This window comes from Anopheles gambiae, chromosome 2 (assembly GCF_943734735.2).
Source record: "Anopheles gambiae chromosome 2, idAnoGambNW_F1_1, whole genome shotgun sequence".
In the NCBI taxonomy this organism is placed as follows: Eukaryota; Metazoa; Arthropoda; class Insecta; order Diptera; family Culicidae; genus Anopheles; species Anopheles gambiae.
The window spans coordinates 8,883,367-8,899,237 of record NC_064601.1 but is presented as its reverse complement, the minus strand read 5'-3'; the positions used below and the strand labels follow the sequence as shown (position 1 = coordinate 8,899,237).

The following is a 15,871-nucleotide window of genomic DNA, read 5'->3' as shown; positions in this document are numbered from 1 at the left end:
CTGGGAAGTCTGGTCCATGAGAGGTCAACTGCCAGATACGATGGGAAGGGGAAGGGGAAGAACCCGTGAGGCTTTTTAGCAAGGTTGATTTTCCATTACACTTTTTTACAGCCTCGGCTAGGTTTCCAGCCCTAAGCTGGGAAGGGCATCCCTTTGGGAGAAACTAATAAGCGCAGGAGAGTGGTGGGAGCGGCGTTGTGGAAGGTTTGGATTGGCCGAAAGTTGATTACGTACCGAAAACAAAACCTTGGACAGAGGCGAGAAGGATCGTATCGTCTCCGTGATTGATACAGTTTCATATTTCGATTTCGATTATTTTGGACCCCGAGCCCTGAGAGAAGCCCCAGCATAGAAAAGTCGCACAAAGCGCGCCCGCGCTCGGTCGGTCTCTGGGCACGAGATTGCACAAAGACCGGTAAATGTTGATTTATGACCCCGGGGTGTATGCATAGCTTTGCTATTGCTACTGGTAGAGCGCTGTGGTCTTGCGTTTCAGCCGGCTGAAGCGTCTGGAAGCTGCAGACGACCATCACCACCACGGACCATCATAGAGTACGGTGCGTTGGTTGGTGCTTTTTTCGTTTGCCAGCGATGAAAATTCTCCTACCCGGTGATTGATGGGGATTTTATGAATCTGGACTTTTATTGGACTCAATTGAACGAATCTGGCTGGGCGCGCTAGTATGGTTTTGGTCTTTGGTTTGACTTTGAAATTCGTTTGTACGGTGGGCGGTGTTGCACGAACGGCCGGAAAGCCCTGTTGCTTCCGTGCAGCAGCGATAGTACGATGAAATGCGCTTTCTCAGTAGTGGTGGAGTCTCTGTGGAGTCTGGTGCATTGCTTAACAGATCATTAGACAGCCCCGTTTTACCCTCTCCTTTCCTTCAGTGCGTTATGGTTCTCTTAATTAATGGTGCAACGATTGTGTGCTCTAGTCTGGCCTGGCGTTCTCGGTGAATGATGGCATTTTAATGAAATGATTGATCTGAATTTTGTTTTGAATGCTGCGTACGATGCGCATTCACTGAGCGAGATGTGCATCAGATTATTAGTATTCATCATCGTATTTAAATTAATCGATGTGATTTGTGTCCACATTTCGATCAATCATTTAGTCCATTGTAGCATGGTGTGAAGCGTAGCAATTATGTGATGCAGCTTCAATAAAGATGCCTTCAACGGAGCGAAACCTTCATAAATTCAGCTTGTTAAAATCGGTTTGTCTCACGAGCCGATAAGTTGCCGACTTTACTGCACACTATCATCAGTGCCAATTTATGCCATAGCCATTGGGACGACGACGGTCAGCAGTGGCGACATGAAAACACCGAACCCACCAACAGAGCACGCGCGCATATCCTTTTCGCTTGACGCAAACACGCAGCGCCACGTTCGGGTAGCCCCGATCCTTTGCCGCAGCATTAGTGGTCAATAAAGTGCGCTTCTTAACGATAAACACTTACCCTCAGTTTGCCGTGCGGTGTCCATTGGCTATCGCTATCCTAACTCTCCATTCCCAATCTGCTGCTGTGTGACCTGGGATGTAACTTTTGTCATGCGAGGGAATTTCCCCGGTACAAAACCAGTCAAAAACTCCTTCCGCAGGCTTGCGGTTTGGCTCTGTAGTTTGCTTGACATAAACAATCGAACATGGCAAAGTTTGACTTGAGCCCACACACACACACACACACAGAACTCTGGCGAACTCCAGGCACAAACTGTGTGTGTGTCCCTCGTTCGTCGGAAGGAACGGATCGATTGTGCCTTAATTAGAGAGCAAAATTTATTTCCGACCATTCCGAGGGTTGAGTCTGGGTCCGGAGCTGGAGAACGCCAACGCCAGATGCAACTTTTGCGATGCGCTCGTGCTGCATGAACAATCACTCGAGTTCCCTGTGGCGGTGCAGCTTTCTCGGTACGAGGTGCACGAAAGGGAGCGGAAAAGCAGGGGGGAACGAGAAAAGCGTGAAACAAATAATTAGACTCGAAAGCTCATGCTCATGAAAAGTGGGTTCACAATTAGTGTGATTAAATTAGTTGGACGGAAAAGGGAAGCAACACAAGGCAAAATATTGAATAATTGCAAAAGGATTTTACACAACATAAAAAAAATGAAAAATAAATAAAATATCTTTCAACGACCAGGTCATAACAAAATTAATTGAATTTTAGAGAAAAAAAAGTAATTTTGCTCTTAAAAGCGAAAACAAATTTCCCTGGCTTGATTTGCATACTTTCAGGAGTAATGGTACTCCGTAAAGTATGCAATGTGCAGAGCAATTGTGAGTAACGAAGCCGTTTTGAATGCTTCGAGAGGCTTCTTTCGCGAATTACGAGCGAAATAAATACGCCCGATGCTCTCTACTTAACAAAATCTGTGCTACAATAATCGTAATGTAATGAAAAAATCCAGAAACTTGCACATATCAATTTAGTGTTAACACATTACAACCTCAAAAAACGCATTAACCCAACTTATTGCCGAAATTCGATGAAAAAAAAAACGACTAATGCTGGAAAACTGTCCGAGGATTCCTCGTGCTCCAGTGAAATTGCGATATTTCGCTTTCGATGCCATCGATCTCTTTTGCCCGTGCTTACCCGAAGCTTTCGCAATAGAAATGTGCTATCGTTGCGACTTTCCATTTTTCACGCCGATCACATCCCGCCTAACAAAGTCAATATGGTATGGTATGGCCGTCTGTGCGGCGGGTATTGGCGGTTGTAAATTTTCCCAAAAGGCTAGAGAAAGGCCGATAAATTTTCCCAAATAATACTCCCGCACCGCGTGTGGTACAAATGCCATAAACCGATAACGCACATCCTAGCTCTCTCTCTCTCTCTCTCTCTCTCCCCCCTGTAGTCCGTTGGACGTGCCTCACAAATCGACTCTCCTATTTACTGTTTGTGTCTGTTCGTGGTATTTTTTATTTGGCTCTCCATCAGCTTGCATTGAGCTGTCGATAATGTTAATGCCGCCTAGTGGTAACGAAAGCAAAACTGAACGCGCTTCCCCCGTTTCCCCACCGAAAAATGGTGTTTGAGATGAAAATGAATCAACAATTTTCACGAGGCCGCAAATTGCTCGTCGTGGTGCAATTTTCAAGCATCCTGCACCACGTGCTGACGCGCTACAGCGCAAGCAACAGCACTGCCTCGGGGCGCGCGCGAGCGATAGAGAGTGTGTTTGGCCACCCAGTTCTAATGGGTTGCACGACCGACCACTTCCCACCTCCCATCGTACCTGGCGGCTATCACGAAAAGTTGGGCAGTTGTGTGGGCAGAAATTGTATGCACATTCTCCCACCTCCAGCCCACATCCAGTCCAGCTCTCTGCCCCAGTGCACCACGTGTGTACAATGCAATCAATCAAAGTGTGTCTATTGAGGGTTGGGATGGTTGGTGGGAAAAGAAGCCCCCCCTTCAGAACGGAGCGGAGGAACGCGAGCGTGCGTCTAATGAAGCGAACCGCACTAATCGGTCCCCTTCCTCCGGCACTCCAGATAGTTGGCTGTGGTTGGACCTCTCGAAACGTCCTCACTAGTGATGCTCCCACGTTGATTAGATGGAGGCAAGTAAGGGAGGTGTTGAGGGTGTGCGTCATTATCGGAAGTAAGAAGGCACGATGGGGCACTAGAACATCCCCCGCCAAACAATGGCGGTAAGTGGCTCTGGCGGGTTGTAAAGTTATGCCGATCGCACAGTTATCGTTCGCGGCTCATTCTCGACTGCAACACAGCGCGGGTTCGCATCCCTAAACCGCATCCGAAATGGGAATAGGGAACACCCAGCACACATCCAAGTTCACATCGCCGCAAGCTTACTACAGCAGAGTATGAGCCCTCTCCACACTGTTGGCACAACAGTGACGTGTGTGGCCTGTGCTGTGATGAGGGCATCCTTCAGCAAAGTAGTTTCCACAGCATTACACCGTTCAAGTGTGTTCCTGGCCTGCGCCAAAGTGCCTATTATAATAATATTGCGAATCGATTGCTCTTTGTGTGGTGCGTGTGTGTGTTTAAACCCTTTGCCTTAATTAGTTAATTAGGAGCTTTTTTTTGCACTCCGCTACGAGTGGCGAAAGACCAGCGTCACGATGTGATGGTGTAATGTGTTGAAAACGTTCCCTTCCCCGGTCCGCGTGTGGGTGATGAAATGTGTATTTCCGGTGAAGCTCTGAAATGGCGCTACTTGGACGCGCGTGACCCTTAACACACTTTCCAGCTCAAAATGGAGGAAAGCAATACGACACCACCCACGAGCGGGCCGGTGTGTGATGCTTTTGGTGGCTGGTCCGTTTAACACTTTTTGCTAATTGCTGCATGCTTTTCCCTCCCACTGCCCCCCAGCCATACATTTCATCCGGTGCTGTGCCGCTCGAAAAGTGCAAAAATGAGCTTCCAATTTGATCGGGAGCTTCCGGCCTGGTGTGCTGTGGTGCCTGCCGGTGCAAAGTTGTAAGCGATACCAAACGAGCAAGTTTATTTTACATTTCCACACTGCTTGATATGGTGAACTTTGTACGGTAGGTGGGGTGAGAAGAAGAATTATGATAAATGACCCTTACGTCTAGTAAGTTTTTAGCACACTGCTGCTCAGTTCTCTTGGTTTTGTTAGTGTGTGTGTGTTGTTGTGTGTGTATCTACAACGATCGATGATCGATGAACAGGCATGGGCATGGTGACTATATTCTTACCAACTTGTTGAGACGAAAGAGCAGGTTGCCCGTCTAAAATATCATATTTATGCAGTCGTTCGTGTCTTGGGCGATGTTTGACGACATTATATGATTAAGTCGTACAACAAAAACATCGATCGAAGCGAGCAAGCATTTTTGTTTGGAGCTTTAAGTGTGCCCTTTGCTGGCTGCTGACTGGGGTTACACTTTATCGCGTTTGAAGGTTATTTATCATCCTTAAATTGCACACTCATATCTGGGTGTATGCAAAAACGAGATAAGAGGTTGAATTTTCCATTCCAATTTAAAACAATTTATACTCCAAACTCTCCGCACGTGCGAGGAACGTCTTTGGCCTTACAGTCAAAATGTTGCATAAAATATGACCCAAAGTGGCCGCAATGAAAAGCACACACTTGCCGCAAATGTACGCTGCGGTTGAGCGGAGCACGCTTTTGTATGGCATGCCGGTAATAAGATTTCGTTAGATTAAAGCCAACCGAAGGAGCCAAACGTGTGGTGAATGATGTAGCTCGCATTAATTGATTCGCTGCTCGTCTCTTGACAACGTGGTTGACTTAATTCCGATGTAAATGGGCACTACACTCGTGTGCATAATGCTGCGAATGCGCTAATTACCGAAAGTGTTTGTCTTTCGGCACTAATCAAGTGCAATCCGTTCACTAATCCAGCGTAGCGTATTGCTTGTGCTGCTAACTGCTCGAAGCGTGTCGAATAGTTTTGTTTGAATTTCTCACTCACCCCGCAACTACCCATTAAACATGCAGTATTCGAATTGTGTGTGTGTGTGAACCTGTGCAAACATTGGTTCGCGTACTGATTGCGCGTGTGTGTGTAATTGACAAAAAGAGATAATAGCAAGTTGGTAAGCTGCGGGAAGCTTTCAGATGAAACTATATGCCATCTGCCGGATAGAATCCAATTTCTTGTCCCCTCTCTCTCTCTTTGTGGTGTGCGGAATTGCCATTGGCATGTTGAAGCATCGCAGCTATTCAGCTTCGCCCGATACACACACCGCTGGACAATGGGAGACCCATCCGGGCATTACTTATTAATGTCAATAATTATTCAATTTATATGCCATCAATTGGTAACCACTACGAACCGGGAGCAGGAAGCAACGAGAGCTGTTCGTGTGGGCGCGGTCCGGTTATTTCTGCCCTTTTGTCATCCTTGGTGTTTGAGCGTTCGGGCCGGGCTGTATGGTACGGCGACAGTGACAGTGAAACCCATCCACAGTTCCACGTTGGTGGACACACGTACCAAGCACCAAGCTCTCTTCCCTTTTCCTACACAGTAGATCCGGTTACCGTGGTGAGAGAGCCTTGTCGATGGTTGCGCGAAGCTATCGCTTTGACAATACATTCCCCTCCACTCCGACGGTTCACTGGGGGGACCGCATCTCAATTAGAAACGAGGAATCGATTACATGCTATCGATCCTCCGGAGCACCCGTGTCCGGTGGTGTAGTAGTGTCTTGTCGAGCAGTTGAAGTGTTGTTTTCCCCCCGGTCGAACTTTGGCACGTGGAAAACCGTGCCAGCGACACACAGTTGGACGGTCCGATGGGCACGAACGAAACAGTGTCATTTTACATGAGCTTTATGAGCTTTAAGGTGATTCAATTCTATCAAAGTTTTGCAGGTGTGTTAAAAATTCCCCTTTCGATACTGTTTGCAAAAAATAAAGCACCCAATTGGTGCTCGGAATTAATTATTGCACATTCCAACGTTGGAATGGAACAGACAAAAACTCCATTGAAGGTTACTAATGTGTTCCTGGGTCCGTGTTTTTTTTCGACTGCAACTCTACCGGCCAAAAGGCTATTACACTTCTGCACTTTGTTTTCCTTCGTTTCCGGCAACCAAATGTACTGAGAGCCAAAAATCATCGCTGGATGGCAGTTGGAAGGAAAACGTAAAACCAAAATGCGGTTTATTATGTTTGTTGCTCCCATTCGAGCAATTTTATGTAAATCTTCCACATAAAAAAAAGCCTCATCCGTTTTGCGCTTTCCGTAAGCATTCGCCTTCCGAAAAGGGTGATATTCGCTATGAAAAAGCCAACGGGTAATGTTTATCGAGTGGAATGATTACATTTTCTACGATCGCTTATCGCTTTGAATGGGATGCTTCTGTAGAGATACTTTGTTTTATTATTTATCATCAGCGGATACTTAATACCGCTTGTTCATGCATTTTCAATACATCGATTAAAGATTGTTTTTCGGGATGAAAAAGGAAGAATTGTTCATGCTGCATCCTAATTGCAGAATGTGTATCATATTTACTGTGCTTCATTTAAAGCACCGGTAGCTGTTTACCCGGAATGCAATCTGTATAAAATAATCTGCATTTGTAAATTAATTAATATCTCCCGGATGTTGGTTGGGATGGTATGCTTCACGGAAGAAACGAAGCGACAGTCACAGAAACTGCTTCCAAGCGAGCTGGATGGAACGCACACGAGAGTCCCCTTTGCAGAATGGCGTTGCTTCCAGGCTAGTGATGAGCTCTCTGGAGCGTACCCACGACTCCGATCCAATTATTGACGGTCCGATTCCGATTCCGGCAAAATGGGAACCACTAGTTCCGGTCGGAGTCGTCTGGAGTCGTCCAGTGTCGCCAGGAGACGTCCGGAGTCATCCGGAGTCATCCGGAGTCGTGCGGATCGTAGTCTTTCGGAGTCGTAGTCGTTCGGATAGGAGTCTTTCGGAGTCGATCGGAGTCAGAGTCATCCCGAGTCGGTAGTAGTCGTCCGCAGTTGTTCGGAGTCGCGTTCGGAATCGTCCGGAGTCGCTGAGAGTCGTCCAGAGTCATCCGAAGTCATAGTCGTCCGGATCGCAGTCTACCGGAGTCGTAGTCATCCGGAGTCGTCCGAAGTTGTCCGGAGTCGTTCAGAGTTGTCCAGTGCAATGTGCTTGTGATGTTTTTTGTCTTTCACTTTGCGCACTTCGTTTACAGGCTTTTGTTTCGAGGCTCACTCCAGGCGATTCCTGACTACTTCGAACGACTCTGGATAATGCTGGGTGGACCTACCTTCCGGGAGTTGGTTCCGACATTTTAGAAGTTGGATCGAAGATGTCTCCGAATTTTTGCCAACTTTACCCATCACTGCTCCAGACTGTTTGATTGGGAAAGCTTCAGAAGGCAACGAAATTTCCACTTCACACACATGCCTTTGCTAATAAATCCTTCCCTAGCACACAGACGCGCGCACAGTTTTCCCTCCGCGGAATCTGTAATTGAATTCGGAAGATGGAAGTGAAAGCTCACCAAACAAGCGCAGCGATCCAAAAGGGGAGACTAGTGGTGGTGGTGGGACATGGTTTGCACTAAAACCCTGCTGGAAGTGTAAACAACATGTAGATGCATCCCCGTGGACCACCAGCAAGAAGGATGCTTCTCTTGGAAGATGGAAAATCGATAACCAACTGAGCTGAGATTGCATATGTCTTACTCCGTTTTTGGTTGGAAGGCGCGGATTAGTGTGAGTGGGTGTGTAAGACACGGAATGTTTTGAAGTCGACGAGATAGATGGCACAACAACAACATCACGTCTTCCCCCCACGTCACCACCCTGCTGCACTTCAAAACACTCAGTGCGGCGGGGAGGTGAGTACGTTAAGTGTAACACGTGTGTGCATATGTGCAACTCCCCCCCAAAAACAAAACGATGGTTTGCTCGTGTTTCTAGCGCATCTCAAACTCACATGGACAAACTACCACACGCAAACAAACAGCCCAACAGAGGATACACGGTGCGTTTGCTACAGGGGAGGCACATATGTTTTTAAATGTATTGGATTGTTTTTTTTAAATGATTTTTAGAAATAGCTCATCTTTACTCTCTATCCCAAACGAATGCAAGTGTGTATGATTGGATTGCAAATGAGCAAAAAAGGTTCCGAAGGCTGTTCCGAAAATATTTCCAATTGGATTTGTACGGGTGCGTAAGCTCACTTCAACACGCTCACAACCCAGTGAGCTGCAAACATAAAGCTTTAACTTTGTAGATTAGGCTTAAACAGCTTCAGCACAGTACTTCTGTCGTTTGTTAAAAATACATTACACAAGCAGTAGACATGTGCGCTTTGTGGGATGGCTGGCTGGAGGGTTCAGTTCAGTAGAACGCGAAAAACAGGTCGCAAGTAGCTATAAATAGTACACAGTTTGTTAGAGCTTCACCGGTTAGCAAGAAGGGACCCAAACCACTCTCGCTGTGCCTTGATTGTGCTTGTTACGGCAGTTTTTAAAGACGTATGGCATTTAAGCTAGCTACAGCTACTTACTAACGAAATATGGCAGCTGCTGGTACGGGCCAGCAGTAGAACACGTGCGCGACCCCAGGTACGGTAAAGGACTCCCGAAGTGCTCAAAATCCGACCGTGTGCAAGCAACCCGAAAGGCCCGAGAAAATGTGTAAAATACGGCGATCGTTTTTCTTCTTCGGTAAGATTTTACACACCAACCACACACCCACACACACACACGCTCCGGATGATGTTGGAGGAAAGCTTCACCAAAACGCACTTGCCCGTTTGTTTCTTCCCCCCTTTGCAGGCGAAAGGAAGCAAAGCAGAGGGAAGAGTTATTGTTAACGTTGTATCTCATCACCACCTACCATCCACCAGCACGCCCACACGCACACACGCACAAAAGCACCAAAAGGAAAATAGGCTTACCGGGTGAGAGACACAGCAGGGTACACAATGTGAAAATTTGCACATTCATTTCCGAGGAACTGCACCTGTTTCACCTGGGGTTTTTTTCTTCTCTTCGTTTATTGTTGGCACGCTGCTGTCGATTATTAGACTGCCTCAAGAAAATGGCAATGATGGGGAAGCGAGAAAGAAGGCAGTGCGTGGGGCGGGATGTGGTTGGAAAATCGAATCAAAAATCCCCTTGCTCGAAAGCTTTGAAAGTTTGCTACTGCTGCTGCTGCATGCCACCATCAACCTTCCTACCTCTACCCCATCCATAAATATCGGATGCTTTTGGCAACCTCCTCGGGGCTAACGACGTCTTTGCGCTTTTGAAGGGGAGAGAGAGAGAGCAGGGAATCCTGTTGGGAGTTGGCACCTGAAAATGGGCAAATAAAAAGTACGCTCCGAAATTATGATACAACCCCCCTGATGGTAGGAAGAAAGGTTACAGCGTCCAGATTGGTCCAATACACAAGGGGGAGGGGGGAGGGGGGGGGAGTCGGAGTATTGGAAAATGTCGAGGGAAAAAAGGACGATTTGTTAACGAGATTTCTGCTGAACGACGCAGGTGGTGTAACTTTGGGCGAGAGTTGTTTTATAAATTGTTGTTTGTTTTTAACTGCACCCGTGCTTCTTGCGCTGATTGTTGGTGTGTTATGTGTGTGTGTGTGTGTGTGTCTGTGTGTGCAAGGGCAGACAATATGATTCATTTTTCTTTTTAAAGGTCAACAATAATGATGTCTTTAGCGGAACGAGTAAGTGCATGCTATTAGATGTTTGCAGAAATATTAGGAAACTTTAAGGATCATGTTCGAAGAGATCTATTACTGGCTTTGAAAGTAACTAGCGAAACTTTAAAGGCGATTAATAAGGTGTGTCAGAGTTCTATGAATCATTAACGTCGGTACGTTTTGTTTGAGCTCCAAATATCACACAATTCAATTACAAGTAATACATTTTCTTATTACCAATATGAACAATTTCGATATTATACTTTATTGTATAAAATTGACAAATGTCAGTTTATAATATTTTGCTCTCTTTAAGGACTCCAATGTAATGGACCTATATTTAAAATCTCTATTAGAAATTCCCTTACTATTCTTATTCGTTGAGAACCACTGAAAATCCTGTTGGAATAAAAAGGGCAAGAAAATATTCGCCTCCCTCCAGCCGCTCAAGCAAATCCACCATGTGGCTGGATAAAATCAACACAGAACACACACACACACGCTCGCACACCCCTTGTGAAGGGTGCAAAAGGGAGTGGAAAAAGGGAACAGGGTCGCTGAACAGCTGCAGCTGTTTCTGACCGTTATGGTGCGGCTTGTTTTCAAACACAACACTCGTTCGTCTCGCGCCGTACCCGTACACGCATACTTCACAGCTCACTGCGTTGTACGTGTATTATTGGTGCGTGTGCGTAAGCTTGATGCGCGGCCGTCGTTTGGTAGTGGTAGACGATGCTAGCCGCGCGTTCTCCATTGACAACGCTTGTGGTTGTGGTGGTGCAACATAACTTTTTTTTTCATTTAAGAACATCCCTACGCTAGGCTATGTATCTGTGTGTGTGTGTGTGGGTAGAGTAGAAAAGATGCGTGAACATACAGCATAAAGCGGACACGCGAGAAGAGGGCATTTGTTTTTGTCAGTTAGAACGAAGAACGCGCGCGCGCACACACTCACCAAAGTGCTGATCGAAGCGAATTTGAAGGCTGACATTCAAATTGCTTACTGTGTTTTTTCAAGATCAAGTGAAAAGTTCCCCGTTTTTGTGTTTTTGGTGCCATTCTGCAATGCCGTCTACCGGTAGGAGTCGAAAATGCGAGCTGCTGTCGGCGCTATAAGCTAAACTAGGGTTAGGGGGTGCTTCAAGACGCGCGTGCGATCCGCCGACGCAGAAGTTGGTTACGCGAAAGAAAGAAGGGGTCGGCAAATGTGAACATGAGAAAGTGCAACCACCGATCGTTTGTGGTTCGCCGGGGCGCGTGTGTGTTTGTTTTCAGTTTGTGTGTGAAGTTTGAGCAATGCTTTCCAACGATGAAGCTAATAAATGAATCTAGAAAACAAGCGTCTCGAAAGTGAAACAAACAGGGAAATAAAATCCCAACCACCTCCACACACACACAGATACGCGTGTCTCGCGCCGCTCCTCTTGCTTCTTGTTATGATGATCGTGTGCGGTGCTCAGTATGATGGTGCCGAGTTTCCACAAGTTCAATTAAAACTCACAAAAAGGAAGAAAAGCGAAAAAACAAACCTTCCCGTTATGGCTTTAACCAGGCAGTGCCAAGTGTTTTACGCTTGTAGTGGGTGTGTGGTGTGTCTGTGAAGCCGAAGGAAATGTTGAAAGTATTAAAAAACGCGTTAGAAAAGTGTACATTTTTATCGTCTTGTGTTTGCACATAACACTCACGCACACATGTACACATACCGAAAGAAGCTCCCGCGTTGCTGTGGTGACGGGCTTTGGAAAATGTGAAACGTGTGCAGTGAAGAGGAAGCAAGAACGACGTCGTCGACAGTGCAGTGAAAAACCTTCTTCCCGCGCGCGCACACACGGTTCGAAAGATAACACAGGAAGGAGAGAAGAAACGCAGCGTGTGTGTGAGGGCGTGCGGGGGCCCCGTGTGTTGTGGCTGAATGTATGTTGGAAACGTTCTCCACCTTTTTCCCAATGTGTGCCCCGCATAACAAAAGGAAGAAAGAAACGGTTGGCAATTGAGCGTGGAAAGCAAATCGACAAACGACGTGGAAGACAAGAAGCTGGATGGATGGGCGGCAACGTAGCAAACAAAAAAAAGTGAAATTAATCGCGGAAAAATTGCTTCACTGTCTCATTTTCCGAATGAAATGAAGAGTGAATTGTCGTGCCGCGAGCAGTCGGGAAAAAAACAGTGGGAAGAAAATCCTCCGTAACGATGGAAAGATGGAAAACCGAGGAGAAAGAGAAAGAGAGAGAGAGAGAGAGAAGCACAGAAGAATGAAGATGGAAAACAAGTGAAAATCCACTCCCTTTTGGGGGCTGGTGGCCATGATGATGTCGAGCTGAGTTCGAGACAAACGTGCGCGCGTGTTATGGGAAGGGAATATTCATCTGGAAAATGAAAAAAAAAAACACAAAAGAGGGAACCAACCGTCTTCTCCACTTCAGCTTTACATTAGCTGGATCGGCGTCAACATTGCCTTTCTCCCATATTGGCCAAATAGATATGCAAAAAGAAAAAAACAAAAAAACAATTGTGTGCTACTTGGACCATGCAGCCTAGATCCGACCGTGTACCGAACGTCGCTCTGTCACCTTGGAGCTGTTGGTGTCGGCGGCGGTTATTTGAATTCAAACTGTCAAATTCCGTTCAGTTTCAGATTCACTTTCGTGCTGTGTTTGTCGCGCGTTCTATTTACGCTTCTCCCAGCCCGCTTCGAGGGATGGCTCTTTACGCTTGTCTGGCTTTAACTTGGCTGTTGGCGGCTATGCATAGCCTGGGGCCGTAAGCAGAATGTCAAATGATGTGTTTGCTCGGCGCACACAGAACGGGTTAAGAGCGCACGAGAGCTTTTTACCATACCGTACGCGTAGCGGTTTGTTTTGATAGTTGCTTTCATAGCTAACCTTTCCTCTTTTTTCTCTCTCTCTCTCTCTCTCTCTCTCTCTCTCTCTCTCTCTCTCTCTTACGACACTCCGTTGAGATAAGGGTCTAGAAATGGAAGACATTGTTGTGCTGTCAGTTGTGGAGCAAAAAATGAACAATTTAATGGTGAGGCGAGAGTCATGGGAAGAAGCAAAGCACCGTCACCGGAACCAAAAAAAGCTTGTCAAGCTTTGACAACCTCGACAGGGTTAAATCATCCGGATGTTGTCATGTTGCGGTTCGTCGCGTCAAAAATATTAGGTGTCCGTTCGCCCGGTCCCGTAAGCACCCCGTTAGGTTGGCGTATTGCTTTCTTTCTTCTTCGTTGCCACAATTTTCCCGCCTCCACCTGCGTATTGTTTGTATCGCTGGGGCCGAAGCAAAGAGGCTTTGTTTGAAAAGGAAAGCTGCGGAAATTGTATTACTACCGCGCACGGTGCGAGACGCTGTTTTCTCCCACGCACGGCAATCGGCGGGGGACGTACGAGCACGGCTTTCGCCTCAGTGGGGAAAGAGAAAGTAAGTTTCTCTACCGCGCACGCGGGCGACGGTTTTTCCATCTCGCGATCGCAATGAAACGAGCTTTCCTCTTCGATCGTGTTAGATGCTGCATCGCATTACTACTACTACTACTACTCCATTGTATCGGGGAGGGTGCAGATGACGACGAACACCACGGTAGTTTGCTGCCGCGTATCGCATTCATCTTTGCTTTTATGTAACGGATTAATTACATCTTTCGTGGTTCATGGGGTTCCCGGGAACTGCCACGGTGCCACCGGCTCATTAAACTGTGCAACTTCGACAGACGGTGGGACGGTTCTTGCTGTACCCTTTGGTGTAGTCATCCTTATGTCACAACGCGCGCGCGCTATTGACAAGGCTATAATCGGCCACAGTTTTGAGCATTATTTGTGCACCGGTTACGACGTTTGGGAAGCAAGTGGAATGTAAATGTTGGAAGGTTTCGTACCCCCGCCAAACGATAGAAATCCCTTGCTGGCTTCCGTGAACAGATTGCTATCATTTCTCGAAAGTCAGAAAACAAGTCATTGTGTTAAGCGTCGGATGATTTACTTGGGCTGCTACCGACGGGGGGGGCTGATCTAATCATTCCGTTTCGGAATGACAGCATAAATGTGTCCTTCCTCGAACGTGCCGAACATGTTCAAACAACTTATCAATCAAGCGGTAGAAAACCCCGAAAATCCCTTCCAAAATGCGTTGCGCCGGCAGCCAACAACACCATCAAACAAATTCACGCTGTAAGCGAAACAAACACATAATAATCATTTCTGGCAACCTCGCAATTCTTCCTGGCCCGGGGCCGATTTGTGGGCCGTGTTCCAAGCGCCAAAAGCGAAGAAACCAATTTGTATCCCTCTTCTCCATACCGGCGTTCCCCAGAAGGAGCCGGCTTTTCCCATCCGAGCATCCCAACCCTAAACACGATGGACGACGACGGCTCGCAGATGCCTCCTCCCGGATCGCTGGCGGGGCAACACCAACAAATCGACCTCAATTTGGCACCCGATGGCAGCTGCTCGCTTGAAGATCGCTTCGCCAACTCACCCGCCGAACCGTCGTCAATCCTGTGACCTTGTTTCGCTTTTTGACAAACCAAAAACGGAAGAGGATGAAAAAATCGTCCCACCGGAATGGTGCGCTTTGCCACGGGCCACTACACGGTACGGATCCATTAACAGCTGGTTCGGAAGGATGGAGGGAGGATGCGAAATGGGGAATATTTGGCTCTCTCGCATTTTCTGACCTACCCATAGACCCGAAGAAGCGTGCGTTGAGAGAGGAAAGAAGGAAAAACACCATTCACGGATGAGTTTCCAGTTTCCCCACGAGGCTTGACCACGCGGTGTCACGGTGAAACGGCAGAACACACACACACCCCGTACTGTGAAGGGACGGGGAGGGGGCATAAAAACTCTCGATGGGCAACCGTCAGGAATATGGGGCAGAGGATTTGCAAGGGTCTTGCGTACTTTGATGGAATGACGTTTTGATACTTTTTGGCACGCCGCGCGTCTAATGCTTTAACGAAATTTCGAAGCAAACGATGCTGGATCGATGCTGCACAAAGGAAATGGGACACACCTGGAGGAGGAAATCGGCTATTTAATCGGTGTGACATTTTGAAGGTTCGCCACGGATGTACCACGGCCTCTCGGTTGACTCCCTTTTTGGGCATTTCTTTTGACTCGAAAAAGGACTCTTTCCAGCAGAAGGGGAAATAGCATAATTTACAGTAAAGATGGAAACGAAGCAAAGAAGTCAAGCATAAATCAAGGTTTGTGGGATCGGGTTTTTTGAGGGAGGGTGTCCCTTTTTCACTTTTCATACTTTTGAGCCATTGGTGATGAATGTGCTGACTAGCGAAAATACGAATAAATAGCGAATTTTACACATATATAGAGAGCACAGAAGGAAAATCCAATTTAAAATATAATAATTTACGAAGTGGTTTTGAGACTCGAACTTACATTTTCCCTGTCGCAAACCGAACACGCTTGCATTGAACCAGAAAGCTCCATGGGAGCCAGCACGCAAGCGTTCAATAAGAGCTGTAAATGTGTTTTGCTCCACTAAATGTAATGTATCGTAGCAGATACAAACCATTGTACCTTAACGGACAAATGTCCTGACATCAATATTTAAAGCTAATGTATATTGCCCGCGCCCTAACTAAGCCGTCACGCTTTGATTGAAATATTGAAGCATTGGACTGCCATCAGCGCGACCTGAGCGCGACTGTATTTGTAGCTTCGGTTCACATCAATCGTTCTACTCAATCAGCAGACCGAAATTGTAGTAATTCGATTAC

At 46.8% G+C, this 15,871-nt stretch overlaps 1 protein-coding gene across 8 annotated transcripts in view; it reads left to right on the top strand.

Annotated features, from left to right (window-relative positions):
- The window catches only part of LOC1281447 (ankyrin-repeat and fibronectin type III domain-containing 1), a 108,138-nt gene that overhangs the window by 44,895 nt on the left and 47,372 nt on the right, over window positions 1–15,871 (top strand). Inside the window, exon 1 of one of the 8 annotated variants that reach the window (XM_061647914.1) lies at window positions 8,824–9,149. The exons of 5 other annotated variants lie outside the window; for them this stretch is intronic. In XM_061647914.1, coding sequence (XP_061503898.1) covers window positions 9,116–9,149 — 34 coding nt within the window. In that variant the 5' untranslated portion in view covers window positions 8,824–9,115. Of the gene's footprint in view, window positions 1–8,823; window positions 9,150–11,023; window positions 12,049–15,871 lie in introns of those variants that run through there. 2 more of the 8 variants (XM_061647907.1, XM_061647908.1) reach the window with 2 other exon arrangements.